General features: G+C 33.9%; 1 protein-coding gene across 1 annotated transcript in view; it reads right to left on the reverse strand.

Moving 5' to 3' along the window:
- The window catches only part of LOC149749193 (microtubule-associated protein 9-like), a 49,141-nt gene that overhangs the window by 17,299 nt on the left and 11,824 nt on the right, over nt 1–20,018 (reverse strand). Inside the window, 8 exon segments of the mRNA XM_089912198.1 lie at nt 5,979–6,115; nt 6,294–6,439; nt 6,561–6,722; nt 8,437–8,526; nt 9,375–9,538; nt 10,554–10,632; nt 12,419–12,654; nt 14,364–14,457. Coding sequence (XP_089768324.1) covers nt 5,979–6,115; nt 6,294–6,439; nt 6,561–6,722; nt 8,437–8,526; nt 9,375–9,538; nt 10,554–10,632; nt 12,419–12,654; nt 14,364–14,457 — 1,108 coding nt within the window.

The following is a 20,018-nucleotide window of genomic DNA, read 5'->3' on the forward strand; positions in this document are numbered from 1 at the left end:
ATGTTTCTTTGCTTGTTATTGAGCTTGAGTACGTTTTCATTTCTTTAGTGCTTTTGTGAAGTTTTTGCTCTGTTATTTGGCTATTCTAACTGTATGGTTATTGGTGCTTGTAATTTTTAGCAATTTACATTTTCATATAATAAATATTATCCTTGCAGCATTTTATCTACGCTATTTTTAGTCATTAATTTTTTACCAAAAAATTAATAGTTCAACCATAGACAACTAAACTGTTTAAAGAGTAATATAGTCAAAATTTGTGTACCTACTACCTGCCTTTTGAAATAAAACACGACCAATACTTGTGCAGCCCTTGTACCCACTCCCTCACCACACCTGCTTTCTCTCCACCATCCAGAGATAACCATTACTGAATTTAGTGCTTATAGTTGCAGTGCATCCCTTAATACCTTTATCACACACACGTATTCATCCCCAAACAACAAATAATTTTGTTTTGCAGGTTTTTTGAGTTTTGCAGGTTTTTTGAGTTTATGCTAAAAGGTACCATGCTATATATTCTTTTGCATCTGTCTTTTATTTATGACCATATTTCTAAGATCCATCTATATGGAGCTGTAGCTCTAGTTCACTGATGCACAGAATTCCAGTATATCAACATATCACAGTTTACTAATCAATTTTGGTGTTGAAGACATGATGTTCTAATGTTTTTTCCACACAAAGACAATGCTGCTGTAAATATATCCCTGTTTGATTCCTTGTGCTTATAAGCCAAGATTTTCTCTCCAAGTATATGCCTAGGAGTGAAATTGCCAGTTTGTAGGGTATGAATATGTTCGACTTTGCTGGACAATAATGATTTATTCTCCAAAGTTGTAGGAAATTACCCTCCAGCCAGCAAATATACTGATTTTTTATTATTAATATGCTGTATTCTATTGTTTGGCATTTTATATTTAATGTTTAAATCTTCTGAAGTTTGTATGGCAGTAAAGTAATTGTTTGAAGTGATTTTATGTCCAAATGTCACAAATAATCCCAATTTTTATTGCCTCACATCCATTAATTTGTGTTCCTTTATTATATAGTACATCCTTACAGGTAACAGGTTCTGAAGCTATTATTCTACTTGTACTATACTATAATTTGTGCTCATTCATTCAGTGTTAAGCACTGAGCTCTTACTCTGGGTCAAGCAGTATACAGGGAGCCATGCATGAAGTGATTATAAAATACAAACACACAGGTTACTGTTCCTGTCCCTTAGGGAACTTTCAAAATAGATGGTTAATAAACAAGTACATAAACAACAGATAATTCCAAATTGTGTGAAATTCTATGAAACATATAAATAAGTTGTTATGATTGATAAAAAATGAAAGGAAGTACTTACTTTCAAAGAAAAGTGGATTCAGGGAAAGTCACTTTGACACGTGATGGGTAAGAGGAGCCACTGGTGATGTGCACTGAGGGGAGGGCACCCCACGCAGACAGAAGAGTGTGTGTGAGGACTCTGACAAGTGCGGAAAACTTGGGATGGGAGAGGAAGCCAGAGAGCCAGTGTGAATAAAGCCTGGCGGGAGATGGGAGCGGGGTCCAGATGAGAATGACAACGTATACGTGTAAGATCAGGCGGGGTCTGGCAGGCCATGGTAACATTTAGAACACAGGTTTGAAAAAAAAAAGAGCTGTCAACAGGTGATTTGGAGAAGAAAGGCAGAATGCTGAGAGGTAAACCGGGGAACATGGCAGCAGAGGAGGAGACAGCTCAAGTGGAAGGGGAAATCGACTGTGCAGAATGCCCAGAGGTCTAGGCATACATACCATAGTCTAGATGCTCTGGCAAAATCGTAACTCTCAAAGTTTAGTTTAGTTTCAGAAAAGGGATAAGATGGGGGTTTACTGAGGATGAAAAGGATATGAAGAACTAAGGAAGTGTAAACAAACTTTCCAGAAGTTTAGCTATTAAAAAAGATGAGGATCATAGCTGGAGGGAAATGAAGAATTAAGAGAGTTTATTTTTATTAAGATTACTTATCCTGAGACTTGATGGGAATAATCCAAGAGGGTAGAAGAATGCAGATTCACAGGAGAGTGAAATGGTAAATTCATATTTCATTGCTTGATTGGTACAGTCCTGCTTCATATTATTTTGAAAATATTATCTTCCATCGTCTCACATTTTTATTATACCAGGTGAATTTTAGAACCATTTCGTTTCCCTGCTATACTCCCTTCCAAGAAATGACTGAGTATCTGAGGATTAATATGAAATCTAAACAATGATCTAGGAATACTTGAAATGTTAATAGCATTTGGCCTTTCATCCTGCAGCTTGGACTGTCTCTCCATTTCTTCAAGTTTCTGCTAAAACTATAAAGTTTAGTGGTTTCCTTGTATTCCAAAGAGCAGTGGTGTCACGGAGCACTTGGACAACCCTGCCTCTGCAGGCTGAATGGCTTGGGAGGAGTGGTATTTTGGTAAATTATTAGGTGTCTATGCTTCTTTCATCAGTACATAAATGGAATTGATAATATCACAAGAAGAATATGGTAATGTAAGGTTCCATTAACATGCAATTATTCACATACAACAGAAGGATTGAAGAGAGATGTGAAATTTTCTTTTTGTCTTAACATTTTGCTTTTTGTCATGAGAATGTTTTCATCTTTGTTATTTCTAATAAACAGAGAACCTCCTTTCAGAATCCTAACTGAGAAAATAAAAGCTGTAATTGGACCACGGTCAATCATCTTATTACTTTAGAGAGATGCAGGCCCTCTAGCTAGGTGAGAGAAAAGCAGTGACCATGCTGTGTCCTCAGAAACTGACTGAAAAAACCTCACTGTCCATTCCATTTAACATAGGGAGAGAGAGGAACTGGAAGCAACCTTGAGTTGGCTGGCAGGTGCTAAAAAGTTAGGGCAGAAAATAGGCAATTAATTAACAACCTTAATATCAATTTACATGAATCAATGTTATCTTGAGTAATAATTAAAAGAGGTTTCTTAAAAAGTCCTCCTGTCTGTTGTTTGTTGGGGTCTGAATCTTTTGCTTATTTTCTTATTAAAGGTAACTATGAATTAATCTGGGAACCAGCTTGAAGAAGCATCTTACCTGATCTTTGGCTACAATTTTCACTTAAAACAGTGACCCATCAATTGCTCACTCCCCAAACTAGGTTGTACATCAAACTTTTGAGATGTTACTTTACATGAAAATTGAAGTAATTAGCTCTTCTCTATAGGGGTATTTTTCCATTCTCTCTGCAAACAAATTTCAATAAGAAATTGGTAAGATGGGGAACCGAGCTGTAACATGTTGTACATGGATTTTTTTTTTTTAGGTAGAGCTCTATTGTAGGGATATATTGTATACCAAAACAAGTTATTTTGTCTTAGGTCTTTGATGAGTTTTTATTTTCCAGAGGATTGATTAGAACGAGAAAGTGACGAACCACTGTAATAAAACATTGTGTACCTAACTATGACTTAGTCACTAAGGAAATTCTATCTCATTTTCAAGACAATGTGAAAATAAAACTGAAAACTGAAACATTTACATTCAGTTACTACTCTAAAAGATACTAGCAGAATTAGCATACGTCTCCTTAATATAAGAAGATTTTTAATTTTTCTTAGAACAAAGCATTATTTAAGAGTTTAATCTAAGGAAATCATCATAGAACACTACTATCCTCATTCAAACGACTGAACCAATTTTGATCGCCTTATTACTGTTTATCTGCATGTATTTAGCATTATAGCAGTACTAAAGTCAACACATAAACAACAATAAATTCTGTTGGTATTTTTATTAGGATTGCATTAAATTTGTAAATTACTTCAGGGAAAACTGACATCTTTATAGCATCATTATAAGATTGTTTCTATACAAGGACAGTTTTGTTCTAATTTCTCAGGTATTCATTTGTGTCCTTCAGAAGTTTTCTCTATATTGGTATTGCACATTTCCTAAGTTTATTCCTAAGTGTTGCATCTTTTTATCCTATCTTTAAATAGCCTACTTTGGGTCCTGTGTGTGTCTCTAGCTACTACTGATTCTAAAATTTATGTGGAAAAAAAACTCCCAAGAATATTCAGAAATACATTGAATGAAGAGTTATGAAGGGAGATTAACCCAAACATATATGAAAATATATAAAGTCCTGATGATGAAACAGTGTTGTACTGGAGTATGTACAGTGAGACTGACCAATGGAACAGAAAGTTAAGAAATAAACAGACCTGAAAATATGGGAATGATCTAATGTATCATATAATAAAGGCAGTACCTCAAATCAGTGGGTAAAAGATGTGCTGTTTTATGAAAGATGCATTTGGAAAAAATAAAGATGGAATCATATTTCCCATCATACACTAGGATAAATTCTAAGTGGAGCAAATGTTAAAATGTTAAATATAAAATCATAAAGTTATTCGAAGAAAAATGGGAGCTTTGACCCTAAGTTTTGGAGAAAGTCCTTTCAACTACACCTGAAAATCAGAAGCCATAAAAAAAGACTGATAGATTTGACACCTGAAAATAAAATAAAATTCTTCATGGAATAAAATGATATAAGACTTCCCTGGTGGCACAGTGGTTAAGAATCCACCTGCCAATGCAGAGGACACGGGTTTGAGCCCTGGTCCAGGAAGATCCCACATGCTGCAGAGCAACTAAGCCCATGTGCCACAACTACTGAGCCTGTTCTCTAGAACCCGTGAGCAAGAACTACTGAGCCCGCGTGCCACAACTACTAAAGCCCATGCACCCTAGAGCCCATGCTTCACAACAAGAGAAGCCACTGCTATGAGAAGCCCACACATCACAATGAAGAGTAGCCCCTGCTTGCCGCAACTAGAGAAAGCCTGTGTGCACAGGCGAAGACCCAATACAGCCAAAAATAAATAATAAATAAATAAATTTACTAAAATAATGATATAAGCAAAGTTGAGAGACCAACAATACAATGGGAAAAATTTGTAACTCATATCAGAAATGGTAGGCTAATTTCCCTAGTACATAAAAAAGCTTCTAGAAATCAGTAAGAAAAAGACCAACGAAAAAATGTTCAGTTTATGAATTGACACTTTACAGGAAAAATAATATAAATTATCCTCACACAAATGAAAGGATACTCAAGCTCAATCCTAACCAGAGAAATGCAAATAAAAAAATACTCTGGATGACATTTTTTTAACTTGCTGATAGACATGAATTCAAAAAAGTTTGATAAGAAACCCTACTGGACCCTAAGCCCTGTGGAGAAATTTTGCACTTTTTGATTGCTGAACATGTGAATGTGTTAACTATTCACATAAAGTACTTATGCATCTGAAATGTATTACTTATTTACTTATTCAAAAATAAATGAATAAAATATATATTTATATTGATATTTTAAAACAGAAAACAGTATTTTGCTTGCCATCACTGAAAAGTAACTATAAACATAAGTACATTGAAACAAAGAATATAAAGTCCTGCTAGATATCATTTCTCCCAACGTTCATACTTGATTGCTTTCATTAAAAAACCACTTAAATAAGACCGTCTCCTCGAGGTCATCAGAAAGATCAAAAGAAAATAAAAAATGGAATAACTTTCTCATTAAATACAATTTTACTGTGTGTCAGGACCAAGTTCCACCTAAATTAACCTGGTATATACCTTCAGTAATACACTTGTCAGTACACTTTTTTATAATTTTAGGTAGGAGAATCATTGCAAAGGACGAATGGGCATGACTGGTAAGTGACTAAATGTGGGGATGTAGGTAAGGAACATTATTATGACTAAAGTTTTAAACCTGAGTGTTTTAAGGAATAGTAGAATCATTAATAGAAATGAGTAGATCAAATAAATTATGATATATGTAGGAGAGAATGAATTCAACAAGGTAGCTTCCAGGTAGAAATGGTCAGTAGGCATGGGACAAATAGAACTGGAATTAGGGACAGAAAAGTCAGAACAAGTACATTTAAAAGACACAGTGCATTAACAAATAACACCTACCAGCCATTTTTCATATTCATCAAGAGCTTGTTTATCTTTATCTTTTTTCTCAGCTCTTTTCAGTTCTTCTTTTCTTTTCTCATTTATTTTCTCTTTTTCCTTTTCCTTGAAAACAGCTTCCTTTTTTTCATTCCTATGTAGGATAGTCAAAACACTGGCAAGTTAAAGGAGAATATATAATAAAGATTCCCTAATGTGTCTTTGCAATAATGAGACTAAGAGCATTAGTAACATTCAAGTAAATGAATTTTAGAAAAGCCTAAAGTGTTACTAATTTAAGATCTATCAAAACATTTATTATTTTGGATTACCATTTTTCAATAGCAGTTACGTTATCTTTCCTTTTCTCAGCAACAGTTTCCTCCTCTTTCTGTTTCTTTGCTCTTTCATATTCTTTCTCTTTTTTACTTTTCTCTTTAAGATATTCCATCATTTTCTCTTTCCATTTTTCAAAAGACTGAAAAAGTTCAGAGTTACTTTCTTATTTAATGTGAATATAATAAAATAGTAAAACCACAGTTAATCATTAATTTTCAAATATTTTAAAGATAATTAAGATATTCAACACCATTGCATACTTGCAGTGCTTCTCTTTTTCTCACAGCATTTTCTTCTTCAGTTTTCTTCTTGGTTTTTTCCTCAAGCCTTTTTTTTGCAGCTACCTTCTTTGCTTCCTTTTCTTTCATGGCTTTCCAAGCCTCAAATGATGCTAAAGCTTCTTCTCTCTTAGCAGCTCTTTTCTATTTTGGAAAAATAATAGACAGTAATATGTATATGTATAAATAGACAAATATAGATAGATATAGATATACATACATTCATTTTTTTAATTCCCTTCATATTCATCAAATTAGGTTTCAAAGCAATCTATTTAAAATAGATTTAGAGAAGTTAATTGATAAAGAATGTTATCTGAATTATTCACTGCATTTTAAAATGTCCTTTCTTAAACATTTATAAGATATTGATCTACTACCATGTATGGGAAGGAATTTTTTTTGGAAGTATACTAAACAAATGCTATGAAAATAAACTGTAAAAGGCTAATTGGTACTGCAAAGTGCTCATAATGCAATATTGCACTAAAAGAAAAATATCAGGAAAGTTACAGGCCAGAAAGATAAAGTTATATACTTTACCTGTCTGGCCTGTAACTTTCCTGATATTTTAACTTTAACTTTACCTTTCTGGCCTGTCAGAGTAAGGTAAATTGGTCAAGTCACACAGTAAACTACAGATCTGTGCTTTAACCCTGAGTTTTGACTGACATCAGAGCATAAAATTCTTACTGCATAAACATATCCCAAGTGTTGAAAACATGTGCCAGATTAGAAAATATGTAGGTGAACATATAGCAAGTATGTTATTACTTTACTTACTTCAATCTAATCCCATAATATTCTATGTTTGCCTTTTAATATTGCTTAGCATTAAATGATATAAAGCTTTATTATAGAGATAACATAATTTAGAAGTAAAAGTATGATTTCCCTCACTGAGTTGTGAAGAGCAAATGAGGTGTCTGGCGCTGACTGTGGCAGATAATGCTGCAAAGGCAGTGCCAGTGTCCAGGCACGTCCCCTGCAGGGCTGCTCCACACAGTGCTGTGCGCTGGGGAAATATGTTTCTATCCATGGTAGTATTAAAAGCACAATGGGGGCTTCCCTGGTGGCGCAGTGGTTGAGAGTCCGCCTGCCGATGCAGGGGACACAGGTTCGTGCCCCGGTCCGGGAAGATCCCACATGCCGCAGAGCAACTGGGCCCGTGAGCCATGGCTGCTGAGCCTGCGCGTCCGGAGCCTGTGCTCCGCAACGGGAGAGCCCACAACAGTGAGAGGCCCGCATACCGCAAAAAAAAAAAAAGCACAATGAAGGGTTTTTTTTTTTTCTTTTTTTTTTTTCAGGGATTTTACTTTAGAAGATGGGAAAGAACTGGAGCATGTTGTAGGAAGGAGTTAGAGGCAGAAGGTGAAGTACCAGGAGAGACTGAAATGAGAGCCCAGCTCCAGTCAGTGGGAAGGATAGGGGCAAATACTCAGGTAGAGGCTGGTCTTGAAGATACATACAAAACTCAAGATAGAAAAGGGGAAAACTGAAGGTTAATGTCTGATGACCCTTTATATTCCTGGCTAAGTTGTAATATCAAAGTCAATTTTTAATAATGAAATAAGTACATGGTCACAAGAAAAAATAAGTTCATAATCAGTAGTGCCAAAGCTATTGCTCACATAAAAATAATAAAAATCTCTGTGTATCCATGTTTTCATGTAAAACAGTTATATTTATATCAAACTAAAAATGTATAAAGTACCAGAGAAATAAAATCAGAAATCAATTCTTTTATATACAATTTATTTCACCATTTAAAAAACAGTTGATTTAAAAGTATTAAACATTCAGACTATTTTACTGACTTAAAAATCCAGAATATTTTTTACTTCTATATTCAGAATACCTGTTCATTTTGAATCCTTAAGTTTTCACTTTCGATTCTTTTAATTCTGTGCATTTCATGTAAATAAACATTTTTCTTTTCTAACCACTCCTGTGGGAACAAGAAAAAGGCTATATGATATTCAAAGTTTTGCAAATGAGTTAGAATTCTTATTTCTGAATATGTGATTAAAACTTTAAAAAAGCAAAACAAAACTTATAGATTTTATATGTACTAGTATCATTCTTTTTCTGATAATATTCTAATATGTAAAGATGAGCAAGAATTAAGAAAATCATGTGTATATGATTTATATATGTGTAATATAATGTGTAATGTAATGACTACATATATTAACATTTTTCTCTGAAATTCATATGAACAATTTTCCAAAGTGTACGATATTCTGTACAATTTTCCAAAGTGTACTACATTCTGTACAACTATATATACTAACGTTTTTCTCGGAAATTCACATGGACAATTTTCCAAAGTGTACTATATTCTGTACAACAAATAAGACAAAAAAAAAAAACTTCTTTTTTGGAATTGTGAAAATATTAGGACAGCTTTCTTCTATGTAAGTTTAACTCAAATACAGAAAGTCTCAGGAAAGAAAAAAAAATTAAAACCTTTTTGTTCATAACTATATAAACTTAAAGGAGAAAAAGTATAGAACATAGGTGTACCTCAACTACATTTTGCTTTTGCTGTATTTTTATCAATTGCCATGGCATATTCTCTTTCTTTAAAAACAACTATGATCAGTTAAACAAAGCCTAGAAGGAGATAATTTAGTATATATATATAAAAAAAAAAGCTTTGGATTGCTCAGGTATTATAAAGGAAATAAATTAAACATTAAATCATCATCTCTGACAGGGTCATTTTACTTCCTGATAAACCTTATGTAAGTGATTAATTCTTCTAATTTTTTAAAAAAATATTTTCCTTTTTACCTGATAAACAGCTGCCCTTATGTTATCTGCTCTGTCAGGTTCTGTGCTCTGTTTCTGTGAGGGCTTTTGGTCCAAGACTCTCAAAGTCCCTAAATAGTGAGAAGTGGGAACTGTCAACGGAGTCCTCCTTAGAGAACCAGGTTTCCTTAAGAACTCAGAGGTCACTAATGTGAAAAGATCCAAATGAATCAAGATAAACTATTACAACTGCACTTGGTAGAAGACAGATTCATTAGATTTTGCAAATACTATATTTGAAAACTACATTATAATTTAATAAATTATAATTACTTTGAAAGTGATATGCTCTTAGTATACAAAGACCCCTATTCAACCTAATTTAAATTTTATTACTTTAAGTTATATAGCTTCAATGCAATTTTTCTTTTAAGGTTTTGTAATTAAAACATTTTTAACAAACATGGACTCAAGTTACATGGGAAAAGACAATATTAATAAGTAGGTTTTAATAGTTTCTTATGTTATTTTGCTACATAAACCATCTTAAATATAAAGTTAGACTAGTAACCTCTATTTCAGGGTTGGTGGGAAAATCTGGCCCCCCATCTATTCTGGTATATAAAGTTTATTGCACCCTGGCCTTTTCATTTATTTGCATAATGCCAACAGTGTCTTCCCTGCTACAATAGCAGAACTGGGTAGTTACAACAGAGACCATATGGCCTACAAGACCTGACATATGTACTAACTCACAAATTTACAGAAAATGTTTGCTGACCCCTGTTATATTTGACTAATGATAATTTAAAAGATTCAGAAGGTTTTGAATAGCATTTATGAATTCTTATCATTTTAATAAACCAACTTAGTCCATAGAACCTCTAAGTTTAAAGTACAATTTTTCATGTGTTGGACAAAGACATTTAATAGAGAAGGTGAATGCTGGACTTCAGCTTTATTACCACTGTATATCTACTGTCTCAGGAAAAATAGGAGAAAGAAACTATATCCCAGGAGCAATGTAGAACATAGAGGATCCTTAGTCAATTCCTTTTTATAAATGAATATATTCAACTAGGGGGATTTACCATGAAGTAACTACTTCATTCTTCTCATACGAAGAAAATTAAGTAACACCAAATGAAATTTACTGTACAGAAGTTAAACTAAAGCTAGTTTTCTTGGAATGTAAACCCATAACTGAGGGAAAATGATAACTTTATTACCTGCCAGATGCATTGGATGCTCTATTATTTGTTGACTTTTTATTCTTCATATTTCTATCTTGAATTATTTTCTATTAAATAGAAAAAGGCAAAGATGGATTACTCACTGTATCTATCACAGTTAGACTTAGAGGCCAATCTTCCAGTAAATCGATGTTTTTTAAGCATCTACTATGTGTCAAGTATAGCTGGCACCAGGAACAAATAAGGATATTACATTTTAGGGAGGTTGACTGGCAATAAACACGTAAACTAATGTCACTGATGAAGGAGATAAACTAGGGTCCAGTGACAGTGACAGGGTGGAGTTGACGAGCCACAATAATGAATTTGGTCAGGGAAGGCCTCCCTGAAGGCTCGACATCAGAGCTCAGACAAATGATGAATAACAAAGGGCCACATGATGTTCTATGGAGAGCTTGATAATTTTGAGAAATCAAAAAAGGTGAAAGATGCTGAGGCACAGTGAATGGCAGGGAAAGCTGAGGAGTATAAGGTCCGGGAAGAATCGTATGAGATCTCCAGTGGTGAGGAGTCTGCTTTTTATTCCATGGGGAGAATCCAACAAAGAGACCTTAGAGGGGAATGATTAATCAGACTTCAGATCACTCAGTAGAGAGTAAGAATAAAGCCAAGGATTCATTCAAAAGAAATATGCTATAATCTTACTTGTTATATATAAATCACCTGTTCTAATTTAGAATTACCTCTGTTAAACATTTCTAAGACCTGTCTATAAATTCCAGAATACCCTTCATCCTTTTAAGGAATAACTTTTCTACTTTACATGGACAGATGGGTGCTAACACTAAAGAGAGAGCAGATGTAAACACATCCCTAACTTGGCATTAGAGCTTTTTCCTAAGGAAACTGGTTAAGGACAATATACCTGGAATGTGGCTTAATGAACCTTCTCCATAAAATTTAATAAAAACTTAATACTCTATTTATAAAAGTCCTGTTCAACCACAAGTTTTCAGCTAACTGTTATCTTCCCTAGTAATAAGTATACATAGCCACCAATTAGCTGCAGGAGAAACTGCATAAAGAAAATTTAGGAGAAATAGGGCTTCCCTGGTGGCGCAGTGGTTGAGAGCCCGCCTGCCGATGCAGGGGACATGGGTTCATGTCCCGGTCCGGGAAGATCCCACATGCCACGGAGCGGCTAGGCCCATGAGCCATGGCCACTGAGCCTGCATGTCCGGAGCCTGTGCTCTGCAACGGGAGAGGCCACAACAGTGAGAGACCCGCATACCACACACACAAAAAAGAAAATTTAGGAGAAATAAAGACTAAAAATGCTCCCCATAAATTTTAACAGTATAGTACTCTGGTGCAACATAGTGTAGAGACAAGTAATCCTACGTATCACAAATCTGGTTCTCAAGGTAATAATAATAATATTCCTGATAATGATCCTGTCCATCCATTTAAATAAGTATGGATGCTGATAAAACTTTTCTTAAAGATTTTTATTAAAATTTATAAAATATTTTAAAATGATATCCAAAGGAATATCCTTCACTAACTCAAAACCTTAGAAATTATTCCAGACAGCTGCATTTTTATAACATGAAGACCTACAGAAACATACCCACTTCTGGGTATGTATTTCTGAAATATTTAAAAGTATATTATGATCATATACTTCTGTTAACTTTTAATGAAATGTTGGGTTTTATTTTCACTGCAAACCTTCCCTGAAGTTAAAATTCTATTGAATAAGAATCACTTGACAGTATAATACCATTATTTCCACAAATAATTCAGATGTACCTAACATGGAAGATAAAATATTTAAAAGTTCTATTTTGAATTTTAAGCTGTAGTATAGAAGGTACAATTTTATATAAATACCTTTGCAGACTCAGTGCATAAGATACTCTGAAGTTGAAACAGTGGTGGATCATCAACTGTTAAGTTATCTTTCATAATCAGTTCAGCTTTCTCCTTTTCTTCTTCAAGGTCATCAGTAGTCACTTGACTTTCCTTGGGTTTCTCAAATGTAGTAACAAAGTCTATCAAAACTGAGTTCTCTTCATTTTCAACTGATTTCAAGGAATTATGGTTTTCAGCGCATTCTTCATTCTGATCTGTTTTGTGACAGAGTAACAGAACTAAATCTCCCTTCTGAATTAATAAGGTGGATAACAGATTCATTTGCTTTCTGCTAAATGAAAACTGTCTATAATCTCTTTCTTGCAAAATAATAAATGGAAAAAACTATCATATTCAACTTGAATAAACTTTTTTCCCAAGTGAGCTACAAAAGAAAAAATGGCTACTAAATCTACTAAAGCATTTGACACACCTTAGAAAATGGAATAACAACTCTAAACCATAGACATGCCACAAGCCCTTGTTGGTGTATAAACCAAGTAAGTGAAATGGCAATATCTATTCTATTCAAAAGCCTGTGTTTCTTAGCTGGAGCAAGAGGCACAGATTTCTAAGATACTACAGTTACTAGCAATGCACTTATAATATTGTACAGGTGTAGAGAGAACCAAGAATCAATGAAGTTCTAGAAGAGGCCACCACACAGAGAATAAAGCCATCCTTTAGAGTTTTACTCCCACTAAGATGCAGTGTTGCCTCTGATACCAAAAGGGCAGGAAAGGAAGGCCTAGTACTTACCCTCTCAGTGCTCAAGGGACAGGCTTAAGCTCTGGCATGGAGGATTCAGTTTTGCTTTTACAGAATTGCTTCTATTATTCTGATTCTACCACATTTTAGAATGTTCAACAGAAAATCAGTGCTTTCTGCGTTGATCACCAACTTTCAGTTCTACTAGGATCCACCTACTGGCCAACCTGTATCTTTACTGTCAAAGTCTTAAATTACGAGGCTTTCATTCCAGCCATTCCTGGGAAACTCATTTTATATCTAGGTAAGCTAGATATAATATCACTTTATAATTCCAGTTATACATTCATATTTGGAGACTACTCATGATTCAAAGTATCATTAATGGATTCTTTAGAGCTGCTAATCAAAGTACTCAGTGAAAAGAACAAGGACTTTGGAGCAAAAGATTCAAATTATGGCTCCATCACTGACCTTGGGTATGTTTCCCAGTATCTTTGCACTTCAGTTTTTCTCATCCGTAATATGACAAAAATTATACTACATAGTAAGCACTTAATAAATATAAGTTATACATCCCAGTCTTAAAAACAGCTATGCCTTTAGCTCTCATTAAGTTATATGTCATAAGACTAAGGAAAGAAACAATGTTAACTACTCATGCCTCACACTTACTATGTGCTAACGATGGTTCTGTTCTACATGCTTTACATGTATTAAAACTAATTTAATTCTCACAACCACCCTACTCTTATTAAGCCCATTTTAAAGAGCAACATACAGGGCCAGAAAGGTTAGTTACTTTCTCATGTAGTTGTACCTAGATTCAAATCCAGCTTAGTCTCACTCTAAAAGTTCACCTAACCACTATGCTGACTATTGCAGCAACACCTACATAATAATAGCTCACATTTAGTGAATACTCTACTTGTGCCAGGAATTGAGTTAGTGGCTAAAATGCATAGTATCACTTAATTTTCACAACAGCCTTATGAGATTGGTCTTATTATAACTTGGGGGATTGAGGCATTGAGAGATGAAGTTCTGCATCTACAATCACATGGTTAATAAATTGTATTTTGGGGATTAAAACTCAGGCAAACACAAACATATATTGTTCCTATAACTGTGTAAAGTATTATTTCTTTTACAAATAACATTCTAAGCAATACAGAGTTCATAAATAAAATAAGGTAGAATAACTTGATATAATCACCTGTGATGGAGGATTTTTCCCCAGATACTGGTGAAGAGGAATTTCCGAGACTTTCTTTAAGGGATGATGATGATAGACTTGTTAACCATGCATCCTATTTAAAGAAAATGTATTTACTAGTAAGTTTAGTTCTCAAGATTTGTGGGGGGCAATAGGATTATTAAAACTACTTCATAACTCTGAAATCTGCATTATTAGTTTTCTGCTAAACACCAAAAGTAAGTCAAAGGAGGTTATAATATGCTTTACTTTCAAGCCTTTATATCTTGATCATCAATAGGTCACTAAGAGCTATTCCAGTTCTTTAACTGAAACCTCTATGTTTTCAAAACTCCTACTGCTCTAAAATCAAATCTCAGAAATATTTAAGGTAAATATTTGACATGTTTTTCTCTAAGTATATATTTTCCTAGAAAGTATAAAGGAAATAGTAGGTAAAAACCCTTAGTTTCAAACAAATATTACTTGTTGACCAAATGAAAGCAATTTATAAAACCAAGTAGACAGTTACTTCCAAATATTTTAGATAAAAAACTACATAGATTTCATACACTTTAGTTTTCCTCAAAATTCCTATATCTGAATTAAAATAATTATTATATATGAAATGAAGTAATTATATTTGTGTGTATAAATTAAACATCTCTTTATAGAATAATACTCTAGTCTAAAGGTGATATTATAATGTAAGAAGTTTGATTTTGTTGCACAGATAATAAATTTTAATTTTCTTTCCCATAATATTTACAAAGAAAATTATATGTCAAAAGCAATAGAGAGAAACCATCTGGGCAGATGGCAGAAGGGCTCAAACACTGGAGTCTACCCTGAGAAGGGAAGATTTACCCAAGGAGACGTACAAGTTAGTAGCGTTTTTCCTGAGGAAATTCCCCCAACTGTGCAGCTTAGTAGAAGGCTGCAGCATTACTAAACTGGCTTGAGGGGTCAGAAGATAGAGTTTAGGACTAGAAGATCAGGCAATAAATTTGGAGAAGAGCTGCAGAAGGCATGAACCCCAATATCTGCATATAAATCCACCTCAAACACTTGGATCATCTATGCATGGCATGGGAAAGACCTCAGAGGGTCCTGTAAAATCACAGTAGCTAGAAAGTGAAAAATCTAAGCAGAGATTTCAGTCAATGTCCATGGCAAGGGAGACAGAGCTGGGAATTTGTCTAGCCATAATATCTTTGTGCTAGAGCACATGTTCAGAGGAACATAACAGAATCCAGAATCTCTACAACATATCATTCATAATGTTCAGTAGTCAATCAAAATGTTAATAAGTAAAAAAAATATGGTGACACATACTCATGAAAACAAAAACAACAAAAGCAGTCTATAGTAACCAAGCCAGAGATGACCCAGATGTTGCAATTAGCAAACAAGAACTTTAAAGTAGGGATTACAAATATGTTCAAGCACTTAGGAGGAGATATATACATAGTGGCTGAATAGATAGGGTATCTTATTATTAGATACAGAAAATACAGAAAATACCAATGGAAATTCTAGAGTTGAACACTACTAACATTTTAAAAAAAAATCACTGATAGACTTAACAGTAGATCAGGAATGGTAGAAAAAGGCAGTGAACTTGAAGACAGAACAATACAACTTATTCAATCTAAAAAAACAAAGGGAAAAAAGATTAAAGAAACATGAAAGAAATTTAGAGATCAGCGAGACATATCAAAAATTTCAATGTGCATGTAATTACAAACAAGAGGAAGGAAAATAAAACAGAAAAAAATTTTAACTTCCCATCTGCATGGAAAATATCAGTTTACAAATCCTGAAATCTTGACAAAACCCAAGCAGGATAAATATAAAGAAAACCACACCTAAGTACCTCATAGTCAAATTGTTGTAATTCAAAGAAAAAAGACTAAACCTTGAAAATAATTCTGAAAGCTGCCAGAAAAAAAACAAAACATTGTTTAATGAGGATAGCAAAATAAATTTTTGCTGATTTCATAACAGAAATAATAGAGGCTAGTAACAATGGAAACCTATAAAGAGCTGGGGATAGGAGAAGGAAACTGTCAGCCAAGAAGTATATATTCAACTAAGCCATCCTTCAAAAATGAAGATAAAGTGAATATGTTTTACATAAGAAAAGACTGAGAGAATCGATCACTGGCAAACCAAGAAATGCAAAAATAAGTTTTTAAGATTGAAGGGAAATAACACTAGAAGGTAATCTGGATCTATAGGAAGAAATGAAGATCCCTAGAAATGGTATATATATCTAAGAAAACTATAAATGTTTATTCTTTTCTTCTTTTAGTTCTTTAAAAGTCTAAGACAGGGCTTCCCTGGTGGTGCAGTGGTTGAGAATCCACCTGCCAATGCAGGGGACACGGGTTCATGCCCCGGTCTGGGAAGATCCCACATGTCATAGAGCAGTTGGGCCCGTGAAACATGGCCACTTGAGCCTGTGCTTCCGGAGCCTGTGCTCCGCAACGGGAGAGGCCACAACAGTGAGAGGCCCGCGTACCACAAAAAAAAAAAAGTCTAAGAAAAAAGTTTAAAAGGCTCTTTAAAGAAACGTTATAACTCTGTGTTGTGGAAATTATATCATATGTAGGAGTAATATACATGACATCAACAGCATGATGGATGAGGGAGTATATGGAACTATACTGTTACAAGATTTCTATTTTAAATGTGAAACAATACAGTGTCAACTGTATTGTGATCATTTATAGATGCATTTTGTAATCCATAAGACAACTACTAAAAATATAACGCAAATAGGTATAGTCAAAAGGCAACAGAGAAAACTAATGGAAAACTAAAACCTATGTGATTAAAATAGGCAAGAAAGAAGTTATAGAGGAACAACTTCCATTTTAAAAAAATAGATAAAATAAATAGAAAACAAACAGCAACAAATTGGCCCTAAGTGTACTTACATTAAATGTATATGGACTGGATTTCCCTGGTGGCGCATTGGTTAAGAATCCACCTGCCAATGCAGGGGACACGGGTTCAAGCCCAGGTCTGGGAAGATCCCACATGCCATGGAGCAACTAAGCCCGTGAGCCACAACTACTGAGCCTGTGCTCTAGAGCCCGTGAGCCACAATTGCTGAGCCTGAGAGCCACAACTACTGAAGCCTGTGCACCTAGAGCCCGTGCTCCACAACAAGAGAAGCCACCATGATGAGAAGCCCGCACACCACAACAAAGGGTAGCCCCCCGCTTGCCATAACTAGAGAAAGCTCGTGCAAGCAATGAAGACCCAATGCAGCCAAAAATAAAATAATTTATTAAAAAAAAGTATATGGACTAAACACTCATAAATGGAATAATGGATTCATAAGTAGATCGCAATTAAAAAGCAGATTGTCAGACTTGATAAAAAAGTAATACCAAACTGCTATTACAAGAGTCATTTAAAGAAAAAGATTGTTTGAAAGGAAAATTATGGAAAAAGTTATACCATGCAAATACTGAAATGTTGAAATGTCAGGCAAAACAAACTGCAAGATATGAAGCATTACCAGAGATACAAAAATTTCATAAGGCTAAATAGGGTCAAGAACTAATAATGATGAATATGTATGTGTCTAATTACAGAGTCATGGAATGCTGACAGAACAAAAAGGAAGTACAGAGAAATTCACAAACATAATTGGAGATTTTAACACACTCTATTTAGTACATGGTAAATCAACTAGACAAAAATTCAGTAAGAAAGGAGAAGATCTGAATGACACTACCAACCATCTTGACCAAACTGAAATTACAGAACGTTATATCTAACACCTGCAGAACACACATTCTTTGTTAATACAAATGAAACCTTTCACAAGACACACTTAGTCTGGGCCATAAAAAAAAAATGCAACAATTAAAAAAAATGTGAATTCATATAAGATATATTCTTTGATCATAATAAAATTAAATTATAAATTTATGCAAGAATATATCTAGAGAAGATCTAATATGTGGAAATAAAATCATTCACCATAAAATAACCATTTGGCCAAAAAAGAGATCACAAGGAAAATTAGAAAATGTATTTAAAGGAATGATAATGAAAATAAATGGCATCAAAAAAATTGAGTGCTGCTAATCAGTGCATTAGAGGAAAATTTATAGTTTTCAAAGGTTTTGATAGAAAGGATGAAAAGCTTAAAATGGATGGACACATTTTCTAACTTAAAGGTAAGCAAATTAAACCCAAAGAAAATAAAAGAAAGAAATAATAAAGAGTGAAAATCAATGAAATTGGAAACAAACAACAGAGAAAGCTAACAAAGCCAACACTGGTTCTTTTAACAGAGTTAAAGTTTTAACAGAACTGAGCAATGCCTATCAAAATTTAACAAGAAAGACAGAAAACACAAACTACATATTAGAAATGAAAGATGGAATGTCATGATAATTTTACTGTCATCAAAAGGATAAGGGAATATCACAATCAACTTTATAAATTCAACATCTCAGATAAAGTGGATAAATTTCTAAATAGACACAAATTACCAAACTGATGAGAAAATCTGGATACCAAATATTTACGCCCCCCCCCCCAAAAAATCAAACTTAGTGTCAAAGACCTCTCCACAAAGAAAATTCTAGGCCCAGATAATTTCGCTGGTGAATTCTCTCAATTAAGGGGAAAATGATACTAAACTTTTGGTTTCATAACAAACAAACTTTTAGAAAATAAAGGAGGAAGAGACATTCCCCAATTCATATGATACTCACACCTGATAACAACATTATAAGGAAAAAATTATAGTCAACTTCCATAAATATTGATGTAGAAGTCTTAACAAAATATTAAAAAATCAAATCCCACACAAAAATAGTCTACTATGATGGACTAGATTTTATCCCAGGAATAATGAGTTAATTTAACATATAAACATAGATATATATCATCATACACACACACACACACACACACAAATGAAAGGTGGGAAGTGAGGTTGTAGCGAGAAAGAAAATGTCATCCTTTCGATACCCAGCTGTGACATTTGCAGGAAGGTAAGGCAATAGGGAGAGAAGTGCAGTGTCATGTGAAAGCTTATACAAAGTTAAAGAGGCTTCAGCATAGTTGAATGTGGATGAAAATAGACTCCTCCGGAGCCAAAGATTATAGACATAGGAGAGAGAAGGGTTGGACAAAAAATAAATGGGAAATCCCTGAAAATGTGGGCTTAAAGAAGATTCAGAGCATGGTCAGGAAAATTTTATAATGAGGAATAAGGAAAATTTAGACTATTAAAAACAGAAGTATCTAATATACCCAACAAAGATAATAGCTCTACAATATGGGCTATGTTATAGTCATTAAGGTGAACATAGTCTCAAGATCACCCAGCAACATGGAAACACGTCATGACCTAATGTTAAGAGATTAAACCAAAAAGCATGATACAACACATTGTGAATGTTAAGATGACAAATATTATAAAAACAAGTATAGAAAAACAGCCCAAAAGTGGAGTAAGAATAATGAATATAGTTGTCATTAGGTGATGGGATTATGGGTAGATATTTTTCAATTAAATTTTCTGTCGTAATATAATGTTACTTTAAAAAGTTTAGGAATACTTTTTTCTTTAATCAAGGGATATAGAATACATCACAAAGAGCAATTAAAGTTAGGTATCACTACCAGCTTGAATAGTGTTCC

This window comes from Delphinapterus leucas, chromosome 5, assembly GCF_059928025.1.
Source record: "Delphinapterus leucas isolate spDelLeu-1000000601 "Yukka" chromosome 5, BTC_Dleu_Yukka2, whole genome shotgun sequence".
Classification (NCBI taxonomy): domain Eukaryota; kingdom Metazoa; phylum Chordata; class Mammalia; order Artiodactyla; family Monodontidae; genus Delphinapterus; species Delphinapterus leucas.